Raw genomic sequence first — 26,003 nt, forward strand, 5'->3', positions numbered from 1 at the left:
CCTAGTATTTACATGATGAGCTGGATAGCTTTTGAATATCCAGCCCGGCCCGATTTCGACGCAAAAGCCTTGCGCTCCCTAGACCTTCCTCCCTCCAGCTTATCGGAACCGCTCAAATAAACTGCTTATATCGTACAAAATGCATCCCCATCGATTTGATCGTGTCGCATGTCCCTCTGACATCCCGGGCGGGGCAAGGGCAGATTTATTGGCGCATCGAGCGTAGGGAGGTCTGGCGAGGAAGCATCATCGGGGGTCCCTGAGCACGGAGCCAGAGGTCGTTGCGGGGTCCCTCAGAACGGATCACGCTGCCGATGGACATGAAAAGACTGGAGAAGAACATAATCAGCATGGGTTTGGGGTGCTCTGTGGCTGAGGACTACTGGTAACCCAGCAAAACAAGAAATTATGCCACTGTAATAGATGTAGAATCAATACGTACCCAAACGTAGCACCGGAACCCACCATGTACTTGCCCAGAGTGCGCATCACACCGTTGGGACCAGCGCCGTGCTGGAGGATGACCACAGCTCCTAGACCATGTTAGCTTCCCAATTATATCCCGACATACCGCCCATCAGGTCTATATCAAACGTACCACCAATGAAGCCCATGATAGCTCCGACAGCTAAAGACCGAGTATCGCATTAGTCGAAGCACTTCAGTAGACAGCTAAGCGTGATATATGCACATACTTGAGCCCATCATGGCACCCATTTTCACTATAGAACAAGTTAGCTCCCAATCAATCTTAACCCAGGTATTGCGCATTGTAGTAAATCAGTGTGAGTGTTGACATACTCTTGTCAAAGGTCGAAGGACCGGCTGCGGGAGGACCAGCAACAACAGGCATTTTGGAGGATGTAGTTAGAGTGTTATGGCGGTAGGATGTGAGGTGAAAGAGCACACGCAGCTCAAGCTTAGCAAAGCTGATATGTTTATAATAATGCGCCTCAAGTGCAAAAGTAATTCGCAAGGGATTCGGGAGCTTTTTCAAACGAATCGCATCACTTTCACGTCCGTCTCCGCTTTGGTCACGTGCCTTTAACGGGTGCCACACGTGCACTGCACGTGATCGTATGCCTGGGGCGTCGATGGTGGAAGGGGAGCAGGAGACCATGATCCTCCTCTCCCGTGGAGTTGTTCCTTATGGCCTGCCATCTTGTTTGATTTCTTTCTTCTTAAAACTGCTATTAGGGCAGTTTTCGAGCCCGTGGCAAGGCGGAAGTCCCGTCCTGTGTTTCTTCCATTGTCCTGGGGCAGTGAGACACTCGGTCGCTGCTCACTTTTCGGCAAGACCTCACACGCCTCCCTGGTCTGGAGCACTGACTATTCTGACCCCCCATCCGCGTTTAAACTTCCTTGAAACACTTTGAACAGGTAAGTTCAACGTTCACTACATTTGACAAGGTAGTGGGTGGTTCAAGTCTCACGAGGGTCTTGAGGCGGCCAGTAAATTGTTGGAGTGAATCGAGACGCTAACGCGACCGTTCTGAAGACGTCGGACCAAAAACAACAGCCCCAGGCGCGACCAAATAAAGCAATAGATACTTATTGTCATTCATCTATCGAAATCCCTGAGTGTGACGGATTCCCACGCGCGCGATCGTCACTTTCTGCTCACCACGTCATACTGTGCTGAACCTCTCCCCGGTGTCGTTCTCCATGACTGCCGTGGTATCTCCTCCTAGTGTGCAATCGGGCTCTCGCTTGGGATGGTACAGCACTGGTAACGGAGGACAAGGAGCTCTGTCTTCAGTGGACGACGAAGTATCACGGATGTTTATGCAACGGAAGCCGGTTCAGCGCTCAAATTCCTCATCTTCCTTGGGGTCGACAACCTCTACGACCACGGTCATCACTACTCAAGATCCTAATGCTGGGCAAGGTTCCACCACTGACGGTACTTGGTCATCGAAGAAGAAACCCGCCAGAAGTCCTTGGCCCAGCTCCAAGTCAGAACCGGTAGCAGGTGTCACCAACACACGATCCCAGGCAGTCCCTGCATTCCTCTCAGGGCCAACTGCATCATCTACAATGTCCGCCATTCATCAACCACAGTCCATTGTCCCATCACAACATATGCTCCAGTCCTCGCAACAGAATGGCATTCGACAGCAGCCCAATGGGTCGGCAGAACCGCCCGCCATCTTAGGGTTGGCTCCAATGAATGGCACTTTCGAAAAGAAGCAAATCAATGTCCCTTTCTACCCTGAAGTTCTTCGAATTGGTCGACAGACAAATGCGAAGACTGTACCAACTCCAGTAAATGGGTTTTTCGATTCTAAGGTTCTGTCTCGGCAACATGCTGAAATCTGGGCCGATAAGACTGGAAAGGTCTGGATTCGGGATGTGAAATCTTCCAACGGCACTTTCGTGAATGGCCACCGGCTGTCTCCGGAGAACCGGGAATCAGAGCCACATGAGCTGCGCGAAGGTGATACTTTGGAATTGGGAATTGATATTGTGAGCGAGGACCAGAACAGCATTGTTCATCATAAAGTTTCGGCTAAAGTTGAGCACGCTGGCTTGTATGGGTCCACGCCCAATATTCTTGACCTCAACTTTGGAGACTTGGACCCTGCCTCTGGGGGTGGTCTGCTTCCATCTCCATTGAGTCAACCACTATCACACCTGCGAGGCAGATCTGGTAGTAATGCGAGCAGCCGCAGTGCCCAGAGCACCGCTAGTACCCAGCTGAATGCTATGCATCAACAAAGGCAGATGAACTACTGGAACTCGCCTATCTCTGTCGAACAAGTTGTCAAAAGACTCACTGTATGAAATCTGTTCCTTGCTGTTATGATTATGAGTTGCTAACAATGTCGTTCAGGGCGAATTAAAACAAGCCAAACAGCAGTCCATGGACCTTCGCCAGACTGACGATTTTTTGACAGCCATAATGAAGCCAGGCTATGCCGAGAAAGAAAAGGCTAGTAAACCATCTTCTTTTGAAAGTAATGGTCCTCGTCAATTGAATGGACGTCCCAAAATGCCTCGCGTCGACTCGTTTTCCCGATTCTCAGACCCGCCCGCCCCTCCTCCCCAGCAACCGCTTCCCGAGAAACCGGATGCCCCTCCACGAAATGCTGCCGATTCCTTTTCGCCTTTGAAGCGCAGTGACACGGAGAAAACAAAGCCAGCTACAAGTTCCCCTGTTTCGCGGGACTCGAGCCAGATTTTAAACCTCATCGAGGCACTCTCGTCTGCCAAGCGAGAAATTGATACGCAAGGTGCCCGTGTCAAGGAACTCGAGACTCTTGTTCTTCAAGAACGAGCCGCACGCGAGTCGGCGGAAGAAAAGGTCAAGAATCTGGAGTTGCATATCATGCCAAAAACCAATGGGGTTGTCAAATCCGAGGATGGTCCTGCGGAACAAGAATCGGCCATCAAGGATGAACATGACGACTCCGAGGAGGTTCAAAAACCCAACGGCTCAACTCTGCCATCCGAGGCTTCTGCCGCGCCTGATTCTCATCTGCCAGAGCCTACTGCTGTGGACACCACCCAGCTTGAGCATCGGTTGGAAACGATGATGCAAGAAATGGAGGAGATGAGAAAGCAGATGGCTTCGTTCAAGGATCGCGCCGAGAAAGCCGAGGAGGACAATGTCGAGTCCCGCGCGTCTTTGGCGGAGATGATTGAGACACTCCGCCGGGAACGTGCTGAGAAGGCCCTCGTTACAACCCCTGGCCCCAAGTCGGATCCCCAAGGCCATGACCAGTCAAAGAACACTACTGGGCAGGCGCCCGCGATTGAGAATGGTGCTGTGAATCCCGATGAGAAGGGTGGTTCGTCTGTGCAGCCTTTGGATCCAGCCTCTTCAGACGGCAAAGAAGTGAACGCAGCGGCTACCGGCATGGCCACAGAATATCGCCGACGTCAATTTTTGCACGACACCAGCCCTTATGCGTCCATGGTTGGTGTTGTTCTTCTTGGAGTCGGCATCATGGCCTATCTTAACGGGTGGCAAAAGCTGGAAAAATAAATAATACGCTTTGGCTGCTGCGTCTGCACTGTTTGACACATTAACGATTGTCCTTTTCCGAAAAGTCGGCGCCCTGGAGCACCCTGGCATGATTATTTCTCCTGACGACTTGATTCCCCTGTATTTCTGGGCCTGGCCTGCTGCCGTGCAGCGTCTAGTTGCCTGATTCGTTTTGGGACTCGGCGTTAGTTCCCCTAGTCGTCATCTTGCATACGTTGCATACTCTGACTTTCTCTCTTGTCTTTTTGTCTCATGGTTTTTAGCCTTATCTCCATTCGCGTCAATCATGACCCTTGACGACGGATGTCCCGATCCCTCACCTCATCCTTGTTGATGCTTTCCTTGCCTTTACCTCTCTTGTTATGCCCCCCTGTGTTTCTACTCCATGCCTCATCAGCCTAGCCCATACAGTCTTTTGCCTCTCTCATTTTATGTCTTGTTAATCACGAGCCTTGGTCTTAGGACTTTGGCGAATATCTTCTTTTATCTGTACATGATGGAATTATTAGGGATACTTTCACGACTACACTTATCATTGTAAACCTTGAATGTATGTTCTCTCCCGTATTACTTTTCTTATTATAAGTTATGGGTTTTTGCATAGACACGATAATGCCTGCCACATAGGGCTTATCAAGGTCACTGAAGACGTCATCATAATCATCACGAACACCCTAGAAATCGTGAACACGGGCATAAACGTTAGCAGATAGCAGATACTCAATAACCACCCACTCAATAAATAAACCAGCACCTGTAATATGTAAGAGCTGTCATAAATTATGTTTCGGATATGTACATTACAACCGTTCACTGTGTTTTGAGCGACAGTCAAAACCAACCTTTAGATTCCAATGAGAATTACTTGATACCAATTTATTGTAAAACCATGATTCATACCCGACAACATATAGAAACCATCGTTTGAGATTCGATACCCAATTTGATCTGTCAAGAAAAAAGAATTCAACTCAAAATACATTGTCGACAACACACAAGTCATGAAACTGTTCATGTCAATACCACCTAATTTCCGCGCTGATTGCCCGTAGCATTGCCCTCGTAATCTGAGCTGCGCACTCGTGGATCAAGCTTGTTAAGCAGATTCGAACTGTGGGGACCAGAAGATCGTCTCTTAGGAGCATCAGCTGTATTATAGCTGCTACCTCCTGCAGCACCACCACCGAAGCCCTGCTTATCCATCTCAGATTCAGATCGCGTCTCCATTTGGCTGGGCATGTTGGCAGCTGTGGATGAACGGGTGTTATATCTGTTCGAGCCTCCAAGGTCGTCACCGTAGTTTGAGTTGTAGGCACCTGTTTGGCCGGTGCCGGTGGTTGCACGGTTATCTGTTTTGAACTTACGGTTAGGATTGAAATTTATAGAGGGCTGAATGCGAGGTGGGCGGGGGGGGGGGGTTGAAGTCTTACCAAACCCACTGTCCATCTTGTTGGACATCTGTGACTCGCCAATCCCGGTGTTCATGGGATTCGAGCCATAGTCTTGAGTAGCTGACCCATAGGAATCAGTGTTCATGCCCGAGCCAAGGTCTCCGGCGCGAGTGTTTGAACCGTAGGTTTCAGAGCCGATTGGCTTCTGGTAGCCGGTGTCATAGTCTTTGGCTTTGTTGGCGGAGTCGTAGGTGTCAGTCCCCATGTTGCCCATGTTGGATGAACCGTAAGTGTCACCGGTATCTGATCAATGTTAGTACCCTGATCTCTCAAAGCCGACGATCAACGAACCCTGCATTCTGTTGGCCGTAGAATCTTGAGTGCCCATACCCATGCCGGTAGATCCGTAGTTGCCGCTGCCTGTGTTGGTGGATCCGTAGGTATTGCCAGTTTCTACAGCGCAAACTGTTAATTTGAGGATTAGAAATAGGCAAGAGTGTTCCAACCTTCCATTACGCCGGGCATCTTAGTACCACGCTGCGCACCAGTATCGTAGCCACTGGTACCATAGCTGTCAGAGCCCATGGGCTTCGAGCTGTAGTCGCCGGTGGTAGTAGGGTCTTGGGCATTTGTGCTGGAGCCCCAGGTATCACCTTGGCCATAGGTATCACGGGCATCTTTAAAAGGTAAGTAGCTGGCCATATTGTCAAAACATATACAAATAGCCTACCATCAACCTTCTGTGTCACATGTGACGAGTCATGAGAGGATCCCTTGTTTTCAGAATCATGATGACCGGTAAGGGCATCCTTCATTTTATGCATCAAGTTCGACATGATGAATGATATGTATGGAGTAGGGCTTTAGGTAGATAAAAAGAAATAATACGTATTTGATCGTGAAAGACGAGCGAGTCAAATGGCAAGTTGTTTACAATGGAGAGACAGCAGAGATGAGGGGCTTTAAATTCTAAGAATTTGTCTTACACAGAGTGATTGTCAATCGCTGGTCGTGGTACTCAATCCATGACGACACAACACGGGATGGATAAAATAGCAACCACTGAGATCGGGTCTTTCATTGTTTTCCACATGGGCTGCTATGACGTGCCACTGGACTGATGCGGGGATTAGTGTACCAAACAACAAAGTAACACGACTCGTGTCGTCCATCGTCATGATCTCGCACCTCTCAGCCATGTACGCAACCGGACAAGGATATTTAGAGTATTTCTGCAATAGTCATGTGAAGTGGAGAGCTAGAGGTGAACCAGGGCTCGATTGTTCTCTTGCTATGGGAGCGTGGCAATAATCCCAGATTGTCGCGGGCTATTTAACTGGCTGGTTCCAGACCTGTAACTTAATCCATTCCAATTTTCGGAACATAAATTAGTGAAATATCTTGGCATAACATTCCTTTAAGGGTTCTAGAACGTTTTTTGGTGCTACTGATAAAAGGTGGGAAACCATAAACTTCTATTGCACCACTTTTCTACCGCTGTACACCCTTTACATGTCTTTTTACAGTATGCGTGAAAGATTCAGAGGTGCACTAAATGTCAGTTGGAGAACCAGTTTCAGGAAATGTTTCTTGTTGCTTACTTTTTGCCGTCAACAACGATATACATGGATACCTACCTATTATGGACGTGCATACATCTTCATCTACGCCCCCCTCTTCAAGGCGGAAATAGCGTGCAAGGTAATTAATATAGCCCAGAAAAAGAATGAAACAAAAGGGCTAGACCTTTGGTAAAGATGCGACCGCTACAAACTGGCATCGGAAAAGTCAGAAATGCGACTTTTATATTCCAGTCTCTACCTAGAATCAAAAAGCCACTTCCTTTTTCACCTCCACTTTGCATAAACACTCAAGCAGCCCTCTCGCTGATTATGTACTTGATGTTCGGATCATTGAATCGATATTTCTTGGGTCGTTTTTCTTTCGGTGGTCTTATAAACTGTGGACTTCTTGTGTGAATGCTCTCAGCTTCGGTCTTCATTTCTACCAGATTGTCCTCACTCGAATCCCCGTAATCAGACCCTGAGATACTGTCAGATAATTCCGCATCCAATATCGGCCAACGTGACTTCACTTGATGTAATACTATCTCCAAGAGCGCTTCATTCGAAGCCCTTGGGAATGGACGCCATTTAGCTCCCCTTGATTTATCGTCATGATCAAGCTCCTTTACTGAGACCCGTAGCATTGATCGGGGGATATAACATCCGGAAGTACTCCAGAATAGCTTTTCGGGTTTCCATCTCATTTTCGATATTTCTCCTAATCCTGAGCAGTTGTGTTGCCAAGCTGATCTCAGAGTCTGTACACAAAAGCTAAAATACAGATAGCGTGCTGCGGGGCGGACAGAAGAGCGGAACACTAGCTTTCGATCGTTCAACTGACCGAAGGTGAGTTTTCGATTTTCGAACGCACCGAATATGGGTCTTTCGTGGTGAGAGCTTATAGACTTGTCCCGAAGCTCCCATGTTGGATCCATGACTTTGATTTTATACTCGAGGTCACCACATAAGATTCTTGCGAGAAGCGAGTCGGAGATGCTAGGGACGATTGCCAGTTTACCAGATCTGAAGTGTTCTTCCATGGACCTCGACATCAAAAGACCATTTTGGGCCGAGAATAGCTCCAGGGAGCTTTTCTTTCCAAAAATTGCATCCATGGTTTCGTGTCCATGCATGTAAGAGAAAAGCTGGACGGCAATGACGTTGTACTCATGCTCCCAGCTGCCGAGAATTGGGCACCAAAGCCAGGGCTGGCTGGAATGTTGGGCTTGATATTGTTCAATCAGCTCATCACGAAAAATGAGCTGCTCTGCATAGTTATCTTCGCCCTTCACTTTACCTATACATACATTGGGTAATCTTGTCTTGGTAAATAGTTTTCGTACGCTTCCACACCGGGGATTTGGGTTAGACTCTGCACGTTTAACGTATATCTTGCAGCTTTGCTCTCGAGCACAAATTTGCTCAATGATGGCTTTTGCTTCCTCCGTTTTTTCCCAAGAGGTTTCGTCACCTTCAAAGAAATACAGTGATATCTTTCGCTCCAGTTCAGATCTTTGGAGATAGATTGACTCTACTCGAGCGGCCCGTGCCCAGAAGCTGGGATCAAACGGCCCACATGACTGCCATGATTGCCATGGTTGACAGAATCTGCTAATTTGCTCGTCAATGGCCCGCTTTTTCTGCTTCAGGATAGTAAGTGATTCATAGTCGGAGTCAAGAGATTTGACGCATTCAAGCTCCCGGCTTGTAACTAAATTCATGATGGAATGCTCCAGGATAAAGATTTGAAATGTGAATTTGAGATGTGTAGATTGAGAAGTTCCAAGGGAGAAAAGAGTAGAAATACTGGCATTGGGCTTGTATACTTGGGGCCAGAACGCACTAGTCCTGATTGGGATCGATAACAGCCCAACTGGGACTAGTACAAGTGGAGAATGGATCACGCCCCAGATTGCATGAGTACATTGATATCGCATCGCATTTGTTATTTGTCATTTGTCGCATCTCGTGCAATAGATTGTCATAAGGCCACAGCAGCTATTTTAGTGCGAGCCGAAAAGTTAAAGTTAGGAAAACGTCTGAGTTGTCTTGGCCGTGATGATATGATCGGCATGAATCGAATCCTCATTGAGAAAACTCCATAGGGGGGGAGATGTTCTACACCGAGAATACCCCAAACATCTTGAATCCATTTGAAAGGATAACAACAGCATTGCAATTTCCTTATATGTAAAAGCCTCGCGCGGGGTAGATCAAGCGCCAGTGTCAGGTGATTCTGCCGCCTGATGGCCTCAGGAACCAACATGACAATATCGCGATGCCGTCACTGCCTTGTTTATGTAATCCATCAGTTCACTCGTCCCCGTCTCCTTCTCCACCTGCCTAACTTTCTATTGTGCTTCTCCTTATCTCCTAAAGTCCCCCTTTGTTGATCTTAGGGAGCTCAGGCTGTGACCGTTGGTTTCTTCTTGACCTGCGGTGCTACTCATTGCTCCCGATGAGTGGCAGCCTGCTTGTTTGACGCCAACCGTTGGATTGGTAGATTCCGACCCGTCAGCCTTTGTCATACAACACTCCTGGCATCGTCCCTCGCTCCCCTCGAATATCCACCTTTCCAGTCTAACTTTCTACACTTTTCTTCTTTGGAAACGTTGTGGTTCACACATCTGCCAAAGATGCGGCCACCACGCCTCCTCGTGGCGCTCTTCTGCCTAATCTTCTTCCCTATCTTCGTCACCTTATTTTCAGCGCTCTCTTCTTCTGATGTAGCGACTCCCACTACACTCACTGGCCGGCAGTCCGGACTGCACGCCCTGTTCTCATTTAACATTCCGACCTCCCTGTTCCCCCCATCGGCGATCATCAGTCTGACCGATGACAACTCAACCTTCTTCCTCGCCCGCCCGGCGGCATTTGGTCCGCTACTGCCTAGCAAAAGCCTAAGCGGTCAACTGTGGGTAGGCAGTGGATTTGGCGAAGGAGGGCTGGCTGCCGGCGTCGAAGGGGAACTAGGTTGCTCTGATATCCCTGGCTGGGGTGAAGGAAACGGCCCCAAGCTGCCAGACACCTCCCCCAGGGGCGCAGACCAGAAATCCGGCAAGTCCGGAGGTGGTACAGTAAAAGAGGGGGCTGTTTCACAAAATACACGGTCACCATCGCAGCCTGAGGGCTGGCAGAATGCCAAAGATGATACCTCGACTCCCCCCTCATCGAGTGACGGTACTGACGATCACCTTCACCACCCGTTACCCGAATCCAGTGGGTCAGAGATTGGCGCAAACCAAAAGCACGGAGACTACGTACAGGTCAAAAAGTCCACCCATGCGGACATTCAATCGCTACAAGAAACCGCGGAGATACAGGGCAAAGTGGTGTTGCTAAGCCGCGGTGGCTGTGGGTTCCTTGAGAAGGTCAAATGGGCCCAACGCCGCGGAGCTATCGCGCTGATTGTTGGTGATGATACTCGTGGTGGTAGCCTAGTTACCATGTATGCACGGGGGGACACGTCCAATGTGACCATCCCCGCACTTTTCACTTCTCATACGACCGCCCACCTTCTTTCATCTTTGATACCGGCGCACTCTGGCGCAAATTCTGGCTTGGGCGAAGCCCTTAAATCTCTACAGGCAAACCTTGCTGGCAAAGCCAATGCGGACTTTCAAAAAGCTGCAACCACTGCGACTGCGACCGCAAGTTCTACGCCCACGTCAACGAAGACCTCAACGAAAGAACGCCCCACGTCTGCGACGAAGTCTGGCGCTGGGTTCTTCCGTACCTTAGGCTCCTTCTTCGGGCTGTGCAATAAGTTCGGTGGTCCAAGGGGTGTCGAAGAGAGCCGACGTCCGCCGAGCAGTGGTAACATCGATTGGATGACCTGGGATATAACCGAAGGCCGAGTCGACCGCACCAAGAGCTCCTTGTCTTACAATAGCCGGAACCAAGGCAAAAATGATGATAAACTGGATAGCAACAAGGTTGGACTGGTAGCTGACAGCTTTGAGGCTGATGATTTTGTTATTGGGGTTCAAGATTGGAGGGACCCTGACTTGATGCCTCCACGAGGCAGCACTCTCCCGACGACAAGTACTACTGCAACCGGGAAAGATGCTTCGAAAACCTCCGTCCCAGGGTCAGAGGCCGTTTCCTCCAATGTTCTGCGTGGTGGTAGCATCACCCCCGGAAGTGGAGAGTACCAAAGTATCGACAAATCTACCGGAAAATCCCGTGATTCGGCGACGAAAGACTCCGGAAAAGATGCCCATGCGACTAAAGAAGAAACCAAATCATCTGAACAGGGCTGGTTCGCCAGTCATTTCGGCTGGAGTGATGAACAGATGCAGGATGCTCAACCGTCTGCTTCGCCTTCCATTCAGAATTTCGTTACCAACCAGAAAACGCAAAATGCGGCACATTCTTCAAACACACCAGCTACCATGTTTTCTGAGCATGAAGGTCTTTGGGTGACTTTGACACCCACAAGCATGTCAACGAGCCCATTTTTCGATACCCTTTTGGTTCTCGTGATCAGTCCACTCCTAACACTCACGGTGGTCTATGCGCTTCTGCTTCTCCGATCACGCATGCGACGGCGCCGCTGGCGTGCACCGAAGTCTGTTGTTGAGCGCCTTCCCGTTCGAACGTACCATACTATCTCCAATAGCTCCTCCTCCTCAAGCTCTCCGCGTCCATGCAGCCCTGGAGCTGCCTTACCGACTTCTCCTCTCCTTAGCAATGATTGCCAATCGAGTCCATCGCGGCCAACCCAATCGCGGTCTCAGACCATTGCTGGGGTGACACTAGATTCTGGATCCCACAAGGACGAGAAAACAACTAGTTTCCAGTCGGGCTCGATTTTATGGCGACGTAAGTATACCGGTAGACAAGTGGAGTGTGTTGTTTGCCTGGAAGAATATATCGATGGACAAAGTCGAGTGATGAGTTTGCCTTGTGGCCACGAGTTCCACGCCGAATGCATGTAAGTGGCCATCATTGCATTTCCAAATAAATAAAAAAGCAACTAACAATCATAGCACACCTTGGCTTACCACTCGTCGACGAACCTGCCCTATCTGTAAGGGCGACGTTGTACGTTCGATGGCCCATTCCCATGGCGACGATGCTCACTTTGATAGCGAGCAGTCCGCTGGCCTTGGAATCCAAGAGGTGGAATCTTCCGTTGATGCATCATCCGCCCCTGTCCTCATTACGGGTATCAGCAACGACGCTTCTGATGTCGAGGAGAACCGAGGTCTTCTTGGAGGTCAATCAGCCTCTGCACCTCAGGCAAGCTGGAGAAATCTAGCGTCCCTGAGTCTGTCTGCTCTTAGCGGTGATACCATCTGGCACCAGGCTCGTGCCGATCGGAATCGCTGATTAAATATTCTTGCTTTCTTCTTGTGTTTATTCTCTTTCTTTCATCCTCTCCACTTCGTTGTGGAACCTGGGTTTGGTTCTTTGACACATGCTGTATTAGCGATCCTTTGATTCCCTTTATGACTTTGACTTTGCGGGGCGTTTAATTGGTACATCTCGGAGTGCTGGGAGGTGTTGCAAAGCATCTGCGAGCATCATTGAAGCGGCTGGGACATACCGCAGGTCGATCGTTTCAACATCTCTTTTCTTCAGTGGATGAACATCCTACCAGATACCATTACTTTTGGGCTTTGCTGTTGCATTTCTCCCACCAATACTGTTTTATGACTACAAAGTATGTGGTTTATCTTGGATTTGTCACGGTTGCGCAATGAAATTATAAATCTGCATCTGTAACGATTCTTAAGACTCAGAAGTGCATAGAGTCCTACCCTCTCACATCTACTGCGGGTCCAAGTGAACGCTACCGCAGACCTCCCCAAACACCTCCAAAGTATGTGCGTGTTGATCACGCACCAACTCAAGCCGCGAAAGCATATCACGGCCTAGCGCTAGGAACCGCTCCTGCTCATGCCCAGCACCAGCGCCTTCCCCCACAACGATCTCGTAAATTGCCTTTGCAGCTTTCTCCTTGTCACTATTCGCAGGAAATTTCCCCATTCCAAACATTTGCATCATTTGCGCGGCAGCCGAGCCACGATAATCGTCAGGAAGCGGACCCTGCGCAATCGTCGAGGCATTCCCAATATTCGTGTTCAAGGTACCTATCCACACTGTCAAAGGGCGGATATTGAAAGGAGCAACCTCCTTGGCTAGCACTCGTGTCGAAGCTGTATTACACAAAATTAGACACAAGATTCCATAAATCAAGTTCAACAACATTACTTACTATCCAGTGCAGCCTTTGCCGCAGCATAAGCGCCCATACCATCATATCCATCCAAGGCAGCTCCAGAGCTGATGTTCACGATTATTCCAGCTCGACGCTGTCGCATACCTGGAAGCACAGCACGAATGAGTCGCTGTGGACCAAAGTAGAGCGTTTCCATCTGGCCGAGCAGGTCCCCGTCTGCAAGTTGCTCCAGGACACCGAAGGTGATTACGCCAGCATTGTTGACAAGAACATCAACATGATGTCCATTTGACTCGAGAGTTCTCATTAGCGACACGGGGGCACTTGGATCATCCACATCCAGTTCATGCCATTCTCCACCGTTGTTCTTGACCTCTTCAACCAGATCGGGTGTTCGAGAGGGTTGGCGCGAGGTGGCGATCACGATATCTCCGTGAGCTTGAACTATGCGTGTAAGCTCAAGGCCTAGGCCGGAGGAGCAACCTGTTATCAGCCAGGTCAGAGGACGAGTGGGCTTGGTGTATGGGGACATGGCGAGGTATGTTGAATCTACGTAGCTCTGTGTGAAAAGAAGAAGAAGATGTGGCTTTGTGATGAGATTGCAGAGGTATTTATGGTGTGTGATTTTGGAGTCATCATGGACTTAATCCACTCGCTCCGTTGGTAATTCTGAACAACTCCAAGAGTAAGTCCGTACAGTTGGAGAGAGTAGAAACAAGGGCACGGATATAAAAGCGGGCCTCGGACTTACGTGTGAATTGTCAGATGCACAGACCTGATCTTACTCCAACCTCTAGATCCAGTGATCGCTGGTTTACAGTGCCCTCTCAATGTTTATGGAACCAATTTGCATTTAGTCAGCTATCCAATTAAATGCGATTAGCAGGAGCCAAGCTGATTCAAAGTGGGCTTATTAATCGTGCATGCTCAAGAATCAGGCATAGACCTAGACTTGGTGCTAGTTTGATTTGATGCGTATAGACTTTCTGTATAAATCAAAAAAATCATGAATCATGAAAGGTTTGGCCAGACTAAGCTTGTATATAAGAGCTTGAATAGCGTTTAAGGAGTATAGAAGTGTCCAATTAACCCCTTCCTCCAAATTGTCGAGAGTTGGAGTGCTCTCGGAAAAGAGCGTGCCCTATAGTACGTAAATGGGAGTGAAGGCGTGCGATTTCTATGCAATCTGGTCCTCATTCCTTGTCGTTTTGTCTCTCTATTTACTTCTTTCTTTTCACTCCGTAATCTCTTCTTCTTCTTTCTCCCTATGTTTTGTTCTTCTCTTCTCCCACAACTCTTCTTCCACAACTCACAACTCACGACTCACAACATCCCACTTGCAACATGTTTCCTCCTAATGAGGGAACACGTCCCCCAGATAATCCTAGCAATCAGTCTCCTCGAGGCCCACGAAATCGTCGGTCTTGTACGTATCCTGCCCAGTCTTGGCTTCACTGTTTATACCTAACAAAACTTACCAAGACTACATTAACCCTTCACGAGGTTTCCATGACCATCCTTACTCGGGTTTCAATGAGCAGCACGTCTATCCCCAGAACCAGTACCTCAACGTCTATTCTGGCCACGATTATCCTGCCGTTATTGGTTTCAGTCAACAGCCTCCCCCGGTTTACCAGCAGTACTATCCCACTTATGATGCTACTCTAAATGGTAACTTTGGTAAGTGCCTTTGATAACCCCTATCCGTGAACATGATATTCTTACCTTGAGAAGAAACATACAGTACTGACTATAATTTTCCATCGCATTTGACTGACAAAACATTTTCAACAGGCCCAGCTCAGGAAACGAACCTGGGACAAGCCAATACATTGGTAGCTTCCCTTCTGGTTCCAACTGCTGTGCCATATGTGCCCCTCTCTGAGAGACAGCACTGGCAACAGCCACAGGGTTATGATTCACCCATTGCTTCCTCGGGGTCACCATATCGCTCTCCAGCACCCGCGTATGGCTCTCCCGAATATGGTTCTCCCGCATATGGTTCTCCGCAACGATATGTCCAAGCAACTGCCCAGAGTCAAACTCCCAAGCGCTCCACCCTGAGAGCCACTGCTCCGCCATTCTACCCTGCTCACATGCGACAGAATGCAGCCTCGCCCCCACAGGAGGAGATCGAGGAAGCCCCGATCATCCAGCAGAGTGCTCGTGCCAAGATCTACGAGCAGATGCCTGTGCCTGAAAACATGGCACCCATGAGAAAGAGGAGGACTCGTGGAGGAGGATTTGTGAACAGCAACCAGCGTCCTGAAGTCGTCATTCGTGAGTGCAATGGCCAGAGCAGCTCTATCCCATCCTTGGTTGCTGACGCAAGACATCAAGCGGTAATTCCACCGCAGCGCTCTAAGCCTCCGAGACGTCGTACTCTTGCAGAGTGCCCGGTGCAGAGCCTCACTCGCCCCTCTGTGGGACAATGGAAGGAGTTGGAAGAAGACGTGCCCGCTCAACAGGGCTCCGAACGACGTGCTGCCAACCCACGCCACTTTATGGAGGATGTCCCTGAATATGACGAGTCGCCTCTTCGTCCTCGCGAGAGGGATTCGATTTCGGAGTTCGAGCTTGCCCGTACCAACGAGGAAGCCTATGGCCGATTCAACCACCACCATGGCTCTCCTGCTACTGGGCGCTGATGCTCGAAGATTCCGGCCTCTCAGTTTCTTGTTCGTTGCGTTTCGTGTCCGTTACAATTTTCATCCCGCCGTAGATTGCGGTGGCTCTCAAATGTACTTGACTTTCAATATTTCTGTAGTTAAGCATCATGATGAAAAAAAAGATGAAAAGATCAAAAAAAAGATTAAAATTCAATTGTCTATCATTCCTATCCCAGCCTGAATGTAATAAATCAGAAAGTATGATAGGGTTTTTGAGGTCACGAGCCTGCAAGTCCAACAAGCCTGATGTTGATCTTGGAGGCTCTACCTCATTCCCATTAGCGAGTCCATCTGAGTATGACCTATATACACGTGGCTCACATTCTCGCTTTGACCTTCCACCCAGTCTTGCAACCCCGAGACACGACAAGTAGCATGCTACCAGCAAAAACACTGGCAGCAGCAAAGCATTGAGCGTACAGGTAGCTACCATTACCACGCTGCACCAAAGCACCGGCAATGGGGGACCCCGTCAGCGCTGCAAAGCTGACTATGCTTAACACCATGCCAGTCCGGACTCCAATCTTCTTCAGATCAGATGTCAACGATGTCAAGCTAGCCGGAAACAGTGACTGCAGACTCGCGGCAAAGATTCCATAGAAGACTGAGAAAGCATACAGCTCTCCCACCCTTGTCACACTGATCCAACAAAACAGGATAATGGACGATATAACAACCACTGGAATGAGAAGATTGACTGGACCTGTATATCTGTCCGCCAGGATATTTGGGAGGATTCGCGCAAAAAAGCCAGCACCATTCATGATGAGCAGCAAATTGATTGATGTTGATGAGTCAACCCCAATTACCTCTCTGGCATAGCTGCCAACATAGAAGAAGGCAACATAAAGCCCCCAAAACATGAAGAATACTCCAACAGTGAATATCGCGTATGACGAATCTTGAAAGGCCGTCCATTCCACAAGTGGCCCGCCTTTGCGTGGAGGCACCCTCTGCTTGAAGAAGATAAATGAAGGAAGCAACATGCCCAGACTCAGGAACCCTAGGACCCGCATCGTCCACGGGAATCCAATCCGCGGCAACAGCTGTCCAACAATAGCTGGGAAGATAAGACCACCTGTGCTAGAGCCGGCAGCAGTAACGCCAATAGCCAACGACCGATTCCGAGAGAAGTAAGTCGACACCAACGATAAAGTCGGACAAAACATCAGTCCACTGCCTATGCCGAGACATAGTCCCTGTGACAGAAACAATTGCCAATACGTCGTTGACAGGGAAGCCATAAAAGTCCCAAGCAGATTGAGGAGGGCACCTAAGCCCCACACAGCTTTGAAATATCCAGCATCTGAAGCTCGACCAGAGAAAGCGGCAATGGAAAAAAGAAAAAAGGTCTGCACACTTCCAATCCAGGAAATGGCCGATGCCGTCTCATTGAGCATTTGGGTATAGTGTGTTTGGAATACGCCGAACGCGGTGACATAGCCCCAGGTGTTGCAAATTGTGAAGTGTGACCAGAGAATCTGGCTCCAGGCTTGGAAGCCTCCATCGGGAGGCGGGCCGTAGTCCTTGTCTTCGTGACTTGTTCGGATCAGGGATAGGGTTTTGTCGAACAGACTCGAGCTTTGAGATGCTTCTGGTCTCGGAGGGAAGGTGGAGGTAATTCCTTGCTCGACCTTCGAAAGGTCTTTCTCCGACTCCATTGATGAACAGATTGGTAAATTGTAGAGTTTTTTTATGTGCGAATCAAAACTCTCTCTCTTCAAGTAATGTATGAGCATTTAGTAGTTCGAGCACGAGATATTTTGATTACATACCGGATTGGGTGATCTTAAGATTAACGAGCATCGAGACCTTTCCCATCGAGGAGACTTGTCTGACTTTTTTCACTTTCCCTAATTCATTGGGAGCTTTTTTTAAATAGTAAAACACTGTTTATAATCTTCGCTTGGCCTCGGTTCGGATTTGTCGGGATCAGCGGATTTGACGGATCGGCGGATTTGGCGGAGCGGAACAGCCCCACGATTTAAAGTTTAAAGTAATATAAAGTCGCCAACCTTCCCAGATCTTAGTTTCCATCATAATTTCAAGATGGCAGACTATACCTATACCTACTTTCGCGTCTCCAAATCGGAAGATCTCATTACCTCCGCTCACCAATACAAGGACCTACGACTACGGGCCCTGAAACTCTCGCCTTCTTCTTTTGCTTCTACCTACGACCTTGAATCTACATTACCCGATGAATACTGGATATCCCGTTTGACACAGACCGGAAGAGAGACATTCATCTGTGCTGCAGCGCCGACGGTGAACCCCAGCCAAGCTGAGCCAGAATGGGTAGCACAGGTGACATTCTTGGGCCCTCAAAGCATCGAGGACTTCACCCTTCCAGCGGAATCGGGCCAACCTATGCCACTCTCGGATGAGGTCGAGGAAAGATGGCAAATGCTTGCTCTCTTCACCCAGTCTACACACCGTGGGAGGGGCATCGCGAAAGCCCTTACTCGAAAAGCGCTGGACTACCTCGTTTCCTATCGAAATGAACCGAAAAATGTTAGCATTCGCCTTATGGTAAAACCTGGCATGATGGCTGTTGTAAAGTTTTACCTGCAGCTTGGGTTCAGTGAAGTGGGGAGCTCGTCCCTCGCGGAGGCGCTTATTGCGAATGGAGACCGGGAGCTTTTACCGAACGACTACCTGCTACAGGAGAAATATACTACGCGCAAAAGCCACCTTATGATTAAGCAGATCTCAAGGGATGAGTAGTGATGGAGGAGGCATGGTGCAAGGGACAGAAACGATGTATTCAGCATAATCTTTAGACTTGGTGACAAACCTTGGAAGCATTAATATAAAATAGAGTTGACTGCATCCTTGTCTTTCTAGGAAAATAGGCAACACATACAGCTGTGATACTGGGAAATTACACAAAGGGCTTCCACTGCCGCTCACACCACTCCCAAAACCGTGTTGGATATCCAAGTCCCCCATCCTCGGCTGAAGTCATCGCCGCAACGATATCTCGTCGTGGGCAATCCTTGTCCGGTCGAATTCTTCCCCAGGGAATAACATAGGCGCCATTGTTCTCAAGGGTTATCTCAGATGATAAGCCGGCGTATAGCTCGGTATAGGCCCCATACTTGGCCTCATAAAGCAAAGGGCTTATAAAAAACATAGCAATCGCCGGAGTCCCTGCATAGGAGCCTGCATTTAGATTGCCTGGATTCTGTACCACGCTCACAATGTTCTCCTGATCGAGACGGTATCGTCGGGCCAACTCGCGGCCCAGCATCCAGGTTCCCACCTTAGAGACAGCATAGTTGCGAGTACGATCTTTGGTACCCGAATCTAACATGGTGAAATCAATCCCATCTGCCGGCGAGGCGCCCTCCGCCAAAAAGCTGGAAGTCCACACTACCCGGACTGATCCAAGAGGTGTCTCGGGCGCTGCTGCGGCCGCCCGTAGCTGGGGTCGCAGGAGCTCGGTGAATAGCAAAGTTGCGATACAGTGCATGCCCACCATAGCCTCGAATCCCTGGGCTGTTGTAGCACCGACTTCCACTCGGTTCGCTCCAGTTCCTGCATTGTTCCAAAGGACATCGAGCTTTGATTCTTGTTGTGCGAAGGTAGTCGCCGCCTTCTTGACTGATTCCAAGTCGTTGAGGTCAAGATGGAGGAACTTGATCTTACCAGGCATCGTCGGTGCAGGTTGAACCTTCATAATGGATTGAATTGCGGTTTCGGCACGCTCCTGGAGAGCCATGTTAGCCCGACGGTGGAGTCATGGCTCCAAATCTGGTTGGGTAACTTACCTTCGATCTTGATGCCATGTAGATGGTGGCACCGGAGCCATACAGGATCTTGCATAATTCAAAGCCGACGCCTGCATTGCCGCCTGTCACGATAAAAACCCGACCTTTCTGCAAAGGCAGCTCTTTCTCAGTGAAGGCCGCTTTAGGGGGGAACCACTGGGTACGCAGATTCCGAAAGGAGGCAAGCGACATGGTGAATAGGTGATTGAATGCTGATATGCCTTACATAGAAGGTTTTGGTGCGCTTACATGTCCTTCCCAACCATTATGTAGCTTCCCGAGTGGGGGCCATACGGGTGGGGGCCGTACGGGTGGGCTTTATCTGTTCTTGTTTCCATGTACACGCAGCCCGCACGAGTCAGTGGCTTCCACTGGCAGGGATCATCCGGAGCTGAGACCCCCGGCCACAGGACCCACCGGATCAGATACATAGCTGTTCCCTCCTTTTGTTATTCGTTGGGACAAGAGCTACTCCAATCCTTATAACGTATAAGACCTGAGACTAGTAGTTGCTGATAGTCGAATCGCTACTAGTTGGGCAACGACGGTCATAGTTTCTAAAAACATTGAAGGCCTGCTTGTTGTCTGAATTATCGTGCTTCGCCTCCGTTGAAGCTTCGTCTATGATATTGAGTCTACATACAGTCATCCTTGGGCGTAAATCATCGAGGCTTCAAAACATAAACGAAGACCACTCCATAGGCCAATCCCAATTTTCAATATCGGCAAGGAGATCTGAAAATAGATCCAATTGCTCGTTGCCACTCGAGTAAGGCTCTAAAAGCTCCAGATTCGGACAAAAGCTCAACGGGTAAGGAAATAGAGAAAGTATTTCCTGCGCCATCTCTGTAGTTGGTGTGGGCGCCGAATTCGGGGCATCAGGGGGGAGTATCAGATACACTAAACGCGCTCGCCCCTGCATGGTCAATTTCATCGATCCGCCGCTGCACCAATAACACAGCGGGGTGTTTCTCGCCCATTTTCTCCAGAACCATGCGGCTAATGCGTTTCTCGTTGACTTGATTCGGAATCTGTTCATCCTTGCTGAATGTTCGTGGTATTGAAGCTACCAGGTTTGCCCAAGCGTGAATGGGCAGGAGAAACGGAGTGCCTTCGTGATAAAGGATCTCTTCGTAAAGCCGTGAGATACATGATGATGCTACAATAGAGGCACATTTCAGCAACGGACTGTTTTCTCGACGGCCGAGAAAGCAGGTCAGAATGATGGTCATCAGGTAGAATATGTGAAGTTCTGCGACTGCTCGATTGTGTCTTTTTCTGGTCTCTTTTTTTCATCAAAAAGGTGTAACTCAGGGGGCAAATTTTCCCTCCAGATCCTGAGCGACTCAAGCATTGTAAAGACCTGCGCTTGCGAGGTATTGTCAAACTTTCCCATTTGTAAAACTTCTCTGAGCTTCTGACAGAGGAGTACCATCTCACAAAAGAAATGAGCCTCGGTATTCGGCGTATTAAAATCTGCGACTGTCGGTAGTCGTACATTGCATTCATTGAGTGGAAACATTCCTGGGCGGCCTGAGCAGCCCATTTGCATGGTATCATTAAGAAATAAGTACCACCAAATCCTCCTGATTCTTCCAGGGTCTGCGAACTGTAGATATGCACTTTCGTTATGCATCTGCAATTGAAGAGCGAGTCGAATTGCCATTCCAATCCACTGCCACGGATTATCTAGAGCGACTCCATAGCCTTCGTGCATAGGGAAAGAAGCTAGTATACACAGAGCACTTAGCGTATTGAGTGGAGCTGGATCATGATTCAGGAAAATCAACGTCTTGACCCGTTTATAGATCGCTGACGTGGACCATTCAGTGGGTCCTTCGGTAGATCGACGCATGCCACTGCCTCCGAAATAAACTGATTGTCGGAGCAGAAGCGAACTTTCCAACTCCTCTTGGCCCCGATCCAGAACAGGAGCCATGTGATGAAGCTCACAGAAATAGAAATCTGCCAGGGCCTGCGAAACGACAGGTGGCGGGCAGTGAGCTGCTTGAGTTATCTGTATTATAAGCTCGGCCTGCTTGGCTTCATTGCCCTGCGACGAATGAGCTTGGCTTTCATGTTTTGTCATTGAGGCCTGGTGAATATTGTTTCCAAGTACATTCATTGACGAAGGCGTCAACTGCAGAGGTGTAATTGGGTTTGCTTGGGCTGGCGAGGCATTCGCATGAGTGCTAGGCATAGCCAGTGAAGCACGAAGTGATTTTTGTTTGCGTGATCCAATGTGCAGACTATGCAGTCAGCACCGTCGATATTAGGGGAGACTTGGGTGAGCTATACTGGCAGTCACGCCCTTCATGTTCGCATCTACTGCAAATTCCACTTGGTCGAGCCTCGAGATCACAGCGGACCTAGAAGGCTGTTAGCATCACTTCGCTTACTAAAAAGGGACCGCGATTGACCTTGCGACTGTGGCATCGCACACAAACTGCCCGTGCACGGCTTGACACATCCTTATCGCGTCTCCTCGGCATATTCACAGCAGCAAGCCTCTTTCTGTTTGTAATGGATTTTCGGTTGAAGTGCTCGGGCAACGAGGCTGGCAATGCCGAACATGTTATGTAATCACCTTATGTTATGCTCGGCACTCGGTTTGTACCTTAATCAAATGCTCGGCGATCTTGATCAAGATACCATCCCATTAAGCTCATAGCTTTTTAAACTCTTCAGCATTTGTTTCTACTTGCTATAGTATCCATCTAGACCTCTAGTTTTTGTACACCACACATAAAATGGCCCGTCCAAATGGCCCGGTCCAGTTGACCTTCTTTCCACAGGAATTGTACACATCAGACATCTACCCCCTATTCCCTGGCTGAGCAGGTTTATCGTCCTAATTCTTGCCCTATCAGAAGCGATCGTGTGGGATTCCTTTCTCGTAACTCTGAGCCTTGGTAGTGAAGGTAGTCATCATATGCAATTTTAAAAAAGATCTAGTCTATAGGGTATCACAAAAAGTCTATGGGTATATAACAAAACGCATCAACGAAGCTCCACCTGGAATCGTGGATGAGTTCGAATCATTGCTCCGTACCTCACAAAAAGGAATGGGACAAAGCACATAGCAAGCGCAATGAATGCTAACAGCGAATTTCCCCATCCCAACCCAAGCGCATCATACATTGATGGACCAGCCAGCGGCAAGACGGCACCAAAAAGCGAGCGCAGAAAAACATTGGCGGCAGTCACGGATGCAGCGTAACGAACATATGAATCGACCAAATAGGCACTAACAGTAGCAAAAACAGCCACGAGACCGAAACCGAAAATGGCAGTACCGATAATCGGCATGATCCAGTGAACCTTCTCCTGTGCTGACCATCCATACCAGAAGAGCCCGACCGGAATGGCCCAAGACCCGTACAGCATTGGCGGGAGACGCGATTCCGGTGCGAAACGGCCCTCAGCTGAGTGTTTGGCTGCGATTTTGTTGACTGATTTTCCAACGATGAGTAGACCGAGGGCACAGCCTACTCCAAAGCCAAGGTAGGCTAGACCCGCGAGACCCTGGCTGAAGCCGTATTGGTCTTCGAAGATGGACGTCATGGTGGTGAACATCAGGTAGAGATATCCATAGGTGATAGCGGCGAAGAGCGCCATCATGAAGACAATGGGTGAGGTAAAAAGCAGCTTGATGGGACGCGAAAGAGCAGAGAAGAAGATTTGACGAGGTAGCCTAGCCCCATTATCGAAAATAGAGCGAAGATTGGGATTCCCAGTTTCTTTGCGCAGTCGTGCTGCTTTCCGTCGCAGTAACACCGGCGCGTAAGACTCTCGGTAGCAGAATACTGAACCAATCAGGATAACACCAATCTAGATCTCATGTTAGAAATTTCGAAACCCATGGAATGTATAGAAACATACGGTAATAGCAAGAACCCAAAATACCCATCTCCACCCCTCAGCCTCCACTAAGAAACCACCCGCAACAGGCCCTACCACCGGTCCCATATACGGGCCCATCGCCCAGATGGCCATGACACCGGCACGTTTCTCCTTGTACACCATGTCAGCCACGGTGCCTGAGCCGATTGTCAGCGGACAAACACCCGCGATACCCGCCAGGAGCCGGAAGACTAGAAGCTGAGGTAAGCTTTGCGAGACGGCACATGCGATGGTGAAGATCAACAAGAAGATATTGCAGGTGTGGTAGAGGGGAATGCGCCCGTATAATTCAGATAGCGGCGCTATCAGGAACGGACCGACAACATAACCTAGGACGTAGATTGACACTAGGAATGAGGCCATCATTGTACTGTCAGAGCCAAACTCTTTCTGGATATCTGCTACACCTGGTGTGAACATTGAGGAGGCGAGGGGGCTATATGACTTGTTAGCGAGTGCATTCCAATAGTTGAAGGTTATGGTCGAAAAGAAGAAGGGAATATGTGATCCATATACTGTACTGCTAGGTAGAGTGTATATAAAACTTGAGCTGGAAGCCTTGGAGATAGGAACATACGTCATGAATGTGTTAATAGCCATGAAAATTAACTGTCGCCATTTCTTATAAGAAGGCCAATTAAATGGGTTTTCAGGATCATCAGGACCATCCCAATCGACCAGATCAGGATCACGATCCTTTTCCGTGACAACAAGCTTCACAGGCGGTGCTTCGATATCTGTTTTTGCGGACAATTCGACTGGATCCATCGAATTTTCCGGGGCTCCACCCATTTTTCTTGACAGGCTTGGCAGATTAATGCTACTGTACACAGCATACAAGGTTCTTCAAGGCATTAGACACAAGTGTATATGATTTGGGATGGCAATTACTTTATAAAGTAAGCATTGATCAGGAAGAAAAAAAACTTCCCCCACTAATGCCATGTTTCTGGATCATGCTAAGCAGATATCACGGCAAAATCGGCAACTTAGCCTCAAGGGGAATAATTGGGCTCGGTTAAGCAGTTTCTGAGCCTCGGAAAACCGAAGAGATTACTTATCGCTGCCGACGGGCTCCACTCGATCCACTTCAATCTTGATCTATACCACCTTCAATGAGAAAGCAGGGAAAAGACACTGGTTGATTGGGTACACATATTTTTGAATTTAAATATACCTTCGATTCCAGTAGAATTCATCTCTTGTAGCTTGGAATTGCCTCGAGATAACCACCTCTTCTCCTCTCCAGCCCCACCTCTTCTTCCCTGCATACTACCACCGACCAATCACAACTAAACCCGTGCCTAAGACCGTCGTTTACCCCGCTAGTCTATGCAGAGACCTATGCCCAAAAGTATACGTACCACAGCTACCTGACCCGATGCCCGCACGCCCCGACTATTACCCTCAGTCAAAATACAACGGATAGGGACAGAGAGAGAAACAAACGGATAGCATGAATGCAAACATTTTAGTTAACAAATCCAAAGTCATACATCGTGAAATTCCTTGCACAGCCATTAACGCATCCAACCCATCAAGTGGTAGACTATCATATATAGCACCTTCAAAATAATTATAATCACCTAAAAGACCAACATACCAACAGCTGCAACCCCGATAAACGCAAGTGGAGCAGGGGCAGATGTAACAGCACTACCACCAGTAGAAGTCGAGGTAGATTCAGTAGCATTCGTAGCCCCAGACGCCATAGCAGAGAGTGTAGTAGACGGGTAAACCGTAGCAGTAGGAGAAGAGGTAGCCGTCGTCGACGCAGAAATATTAGAATGGATCTTGAATCCGGGCGAATAGCTAAAGGTAGAGATATCGTTCACCCGGGCAATTTGAATGTAGTACGTTTCATTGTTGGAAAGGCCGCCTGTTACATTCCAAGTGTGGTGGCCCAGGGCACCGTCGATCGTGGCTGTATATATCATTAGTACACATGCCGGTCTTGAAAAGTATAGAAGTTGACAAGGTGGGTGATGTTGAAAGGGACTTGGGAAGACGTACTGCCAATGACTGCCAGGGCGTCAGTAGAATACTCCGAATTCTTCTGGCCCATCAGCATGAGATTGACATCGCCAGATACTGTAGAATGCCAGTTGATGTTGTACATAGTGCCCGCCTGGAGGACTTCTCCTTTGCTTGGTTTGGTAATCTCATCGAAACTGACGTCGTTGGAGAAGGCTGTACAGCATACGCTTGCAAGTAGAATAGCGTAAGAAGCAAACTGCATTTCGAGTAATTGTTATGTTCTAGGGTCAAAATGTTCGAGTGAAATTTGGAATGTGTAAGTTGAGGAAAAAAGCTTGGTGGGCCAAGGAAGCCGCTTGAACATATAAGATTTTCAATCATTGCCTGCCTACGACCGATGAAATTAGAAGCGGGGGCCATAGAGGAAGATTGTTCATTTACCTGCGTCTGATGAGGCTCATTTCATTCCTTCCCCACTTTCTCGAGGTAAACACGGGTGGGTTGGGGGCCAGGAGCCGGGGACCGGGCGAGGATTTGCAGATTTGCAAGT

General features: G+C 48.8%; 13 protein-coding genes across 13 annotated transcripts; 4 read left to right on the forward strand and 9 right to left on the reverse strand.

The window, feature by feature from the left end:
- Window positions 1–205: 205 nt before the first annotated feature.
- On the reverse strand, window positions 206–853 carry N7503_003067 (MGR2/ROMO1 family protein; the record flags this gene model as incomplete). Its single annotated transcript, XM_057062614.1, has 5 exons — window positions 206–329; window positions 443–533; window positions 599–628; window positions 696–722; window positions 802–853. The coding sequence occupies 5 exons, from the start codon at window positions 851–853 to the stop codon at window positions 206–208; spliced, it is 324 nt and encodes a 107-aa protein (XP_056923529.1).
- Window positions 854–1,537: 684 nt separating this feature from the next.
- On the forward strand, window positions 1,538–3,988 carry N7503_003068 (uncharacterized protein; the record flags this gene model as incomplete). Its single annotated transcript, XM_057062615.1, has 2 exons — window positions 1,538–2,778; window positions 2,834–3,988. The coding sequence occupies exons 1-2, from the start codon at window positions 1,666–1,668 to the stop codon at window positions 3,986–3,988; spliced, it is 2,268 nt and encodes a 755-aa protein (XP_056923530.1). The 5' UTR covers window positions 1,538–1,665.
- A 1,026-nt stretch (window positions 3,989–5,014) lies between these two features.
- Window positions 5,015–6,215, reverse strand: N7503_003069 (uncharacterized protein; the record flags this gene model as incomplete). Its single annotated transcript, XM_057062616.1, has 5 exons — window positions 5,015–5,337; window positions 5,419–5,682; window positions 5,731–5,832; window positions 5,886–6,056; window positions 6,110–6,215. 5 exons carry the CDS (start codon window positions 6,213–6,215, stop codon window positions 5,015–5,017), a joined length of 966 nt encoding a protein of 321 aa, XP_056923531.1.
- Window positions 6,216–7,559: 1,344 nt separating this feature from the next.
- Window positions 7,560–8,665, reverse strand: N7503_003070 (HNH endonuclease signature motif containing protein; the record flags this gene model as incomplete). The annotated part of the gene is made up of 3 exons (XM_057062617.1): window positions 7,560–7,702; window positions 7,786–8,241; window positions 8,323–8,665. 3 exons carry the CDS (start codon window positions 8,663–8,665, stop codon window positions 7,560–7,562), a joined length of 942 nt encoding a protein of 313 aa, XP_056923532.1.
- A 915-nt stretch (window positions 8,666–9,580) lies between these two features.
- Window positions 9,581–12,278, forward strand: N7503_003071 (PA and RING finger domain protein; the record flags this gene model as incomplete). The annotated part of the gene is made up of 2 exons (XM_057062618.1): window positions 9,581–11,880; window positions 11,936–12,278. The coding sequence occupies 2 exons, from the start codon at window positions 9,581–9,583 to the stop codon at window positions 12,276–12,278; spliced, it is 2,643 nt and encodes an 880-aa protein (XP_056923533.1).
- A 441-nt stretch (window positions 12,279–12,719) lies between these two features.
- On the reverse strand, window positions 12,720–13,663 carry N7503_003072 (Short-chain dehydrogenase/reductase SDR; the record flags this gene model as incomplete). Its single annotated transcript, XM_057062619.1, has 2 exons — window positions 12,720–13,108; window positions 13,168–13,663. The coding sequence occupies 2 exons, from the start codon at window positions 13,661–13,663 to the stop codon at window positions 12,720–12,722; spliced, it is 885 nt and encodes a 294-aa protein (XP_056923534.1).
- An 812-nt stretch (window positions 13,664–14,475) lies between these two features.
- Window positions 14,476–15,779, forward strand: N7503_003073 (uncharacterized protein; the record flags this gene model as incomplete). Its single annotated transcript, XM_057062620.1, has 3 exons — window positions 14,476–14,557; window positions 14,614–14,811; window positions 14,926–15,779. The coding sequence occupies 3 exons, from the start codon at window positions 14,476–14,478 to the stop codon at window positions 15,777–15,779; spliced, it is 1,134 nt and encodes a 377-aa protein (XP_056923535.1).
- Window positions 15,780–16,117: 338 nt separating this feature from the next.
- N7503_003074 (uncharacterized protein) lies at window positions 16,118–17,461 on the reverse strand (the record flags this gene model as incomplete). Its single annotated transcript, XM_057062621.1, has 1 exon — window positions 16,118–17,461. The coding sequence occupies one exon, from the start codon at window positions 17,459–17,461 to the stop codon at window positions 16,118–16,120; it is 1,344 nt and encodes a 447-aa protein (XP_056923536.1).
- A 388-nt stretch (window positions 17,462–17,849) lies between these two features.
- Window positions 17,850–18,527, forward strand: N7503_003075 (uncharacterized protein; the record flags this gene model as incomplete). Its single annotated transcript, XM_057062622.1, has 1 exon — window positions 17,850–18,527. One exon carries the CDS (start codon window positions 17,850–17,852, stop codon window positions 18,525–18,527), a length of 678 nt encoding a protein of 225 aa, XP_056923537.1.
- A 157-nt stretch (window positions 18,528–18,684) lies between these two features.
- On the reverse strand, window positions 18,685–19,765 carry N7503_003076 (Short-chain dehydrogenase/reductase SDR; the record flags this gene model as incomplete). The annotated part of the gene is made up of 2 exons (XM_057062623.1): window positions 18,685–19,512; window positions 19,574–19,765. 2 exons carry the CDS (start codon window positions 19,763–19,765, stop codon window positions 18,685–18,687), a joined length of 1,020 nt encoding a protein of 339 aa, XP_056923538.1.
- A 1,039-nt stretch (window positions 19,766–20,804) lies between these two features.
- Window positions 20,805–22,065, reverse strand: N7503_003077 (Zn(II)2Cys6 transcription factor; the record flags this gene model as incomplete). Its single annotated transcript, XM_057062624.1, has 3 exons — window positions 20,805–21,822; window positions 21,872–21,942; window positions 21,973–22,065. 3 exons carry the CDS (start codon window positions 22,063–22,065, stop codon window positions 20,805–20,807), a joined length of 1,182 nt encoding a protein of 393 aa, XP_056923539.1.
- A 508-nt stretch (window positions 22,066–22,573) lies between these two features.
- Window positions 22,574–24,268, reverse strand: N7503_003078 (MFS transporter; the record flags this gene model as incomplete). The annotated part of the gene is made up of 3 exons (XM_057062625.1): window positions 22,574–23,404; window positions 23,456–23,912; window positions 24,054–24,268. 3 exons carry the CDS (start codon window positions 24,266–24,268, stop codon window positions 22,574–22,576), a joined length of 1,503 nt encoding a protein of 500 aa, XP_056923540.1.
- Window positions 24,269–25,062: 794 nt separating this feature from the next.
- On the reverse strand, window positions 25,063–25,715 carry N7503_003079 (GPI anchored serine-threonine rich family protein; the record flags this gene model as incomplete). The annotated part of the gene is made up of 2 exons (XM_057062626.1): window positions 25,063–25,400; window positions 25,490–25,715. The coding sequence occupies 2 exons, from the start codon at window positions 25,713–25,715 to the stop codon at window positions 25,063–25,065; spliced, it is 564 nt and encodes a 187-aa protein (XP_056923541.1).
- Window positions 25,716–26,003: the final 288 nt, after the last annotated feature.

The sequence above is a fragment of the Penicillium pulvis genome (genome assembly GCF_028828015.1).
Source record: "Penicillium pulvis strain IBT 33274 chromosome Unknown contig_1_segment0_segment0, whole genome shotgun sequence".
Classification (NCBI taxonomy): Eukaryota; Fungi; Ascomycota; class Eurotiomycetes; order Eurotiales; family Aspergillaceae; genus Penicillium; species Penicillium pulvis.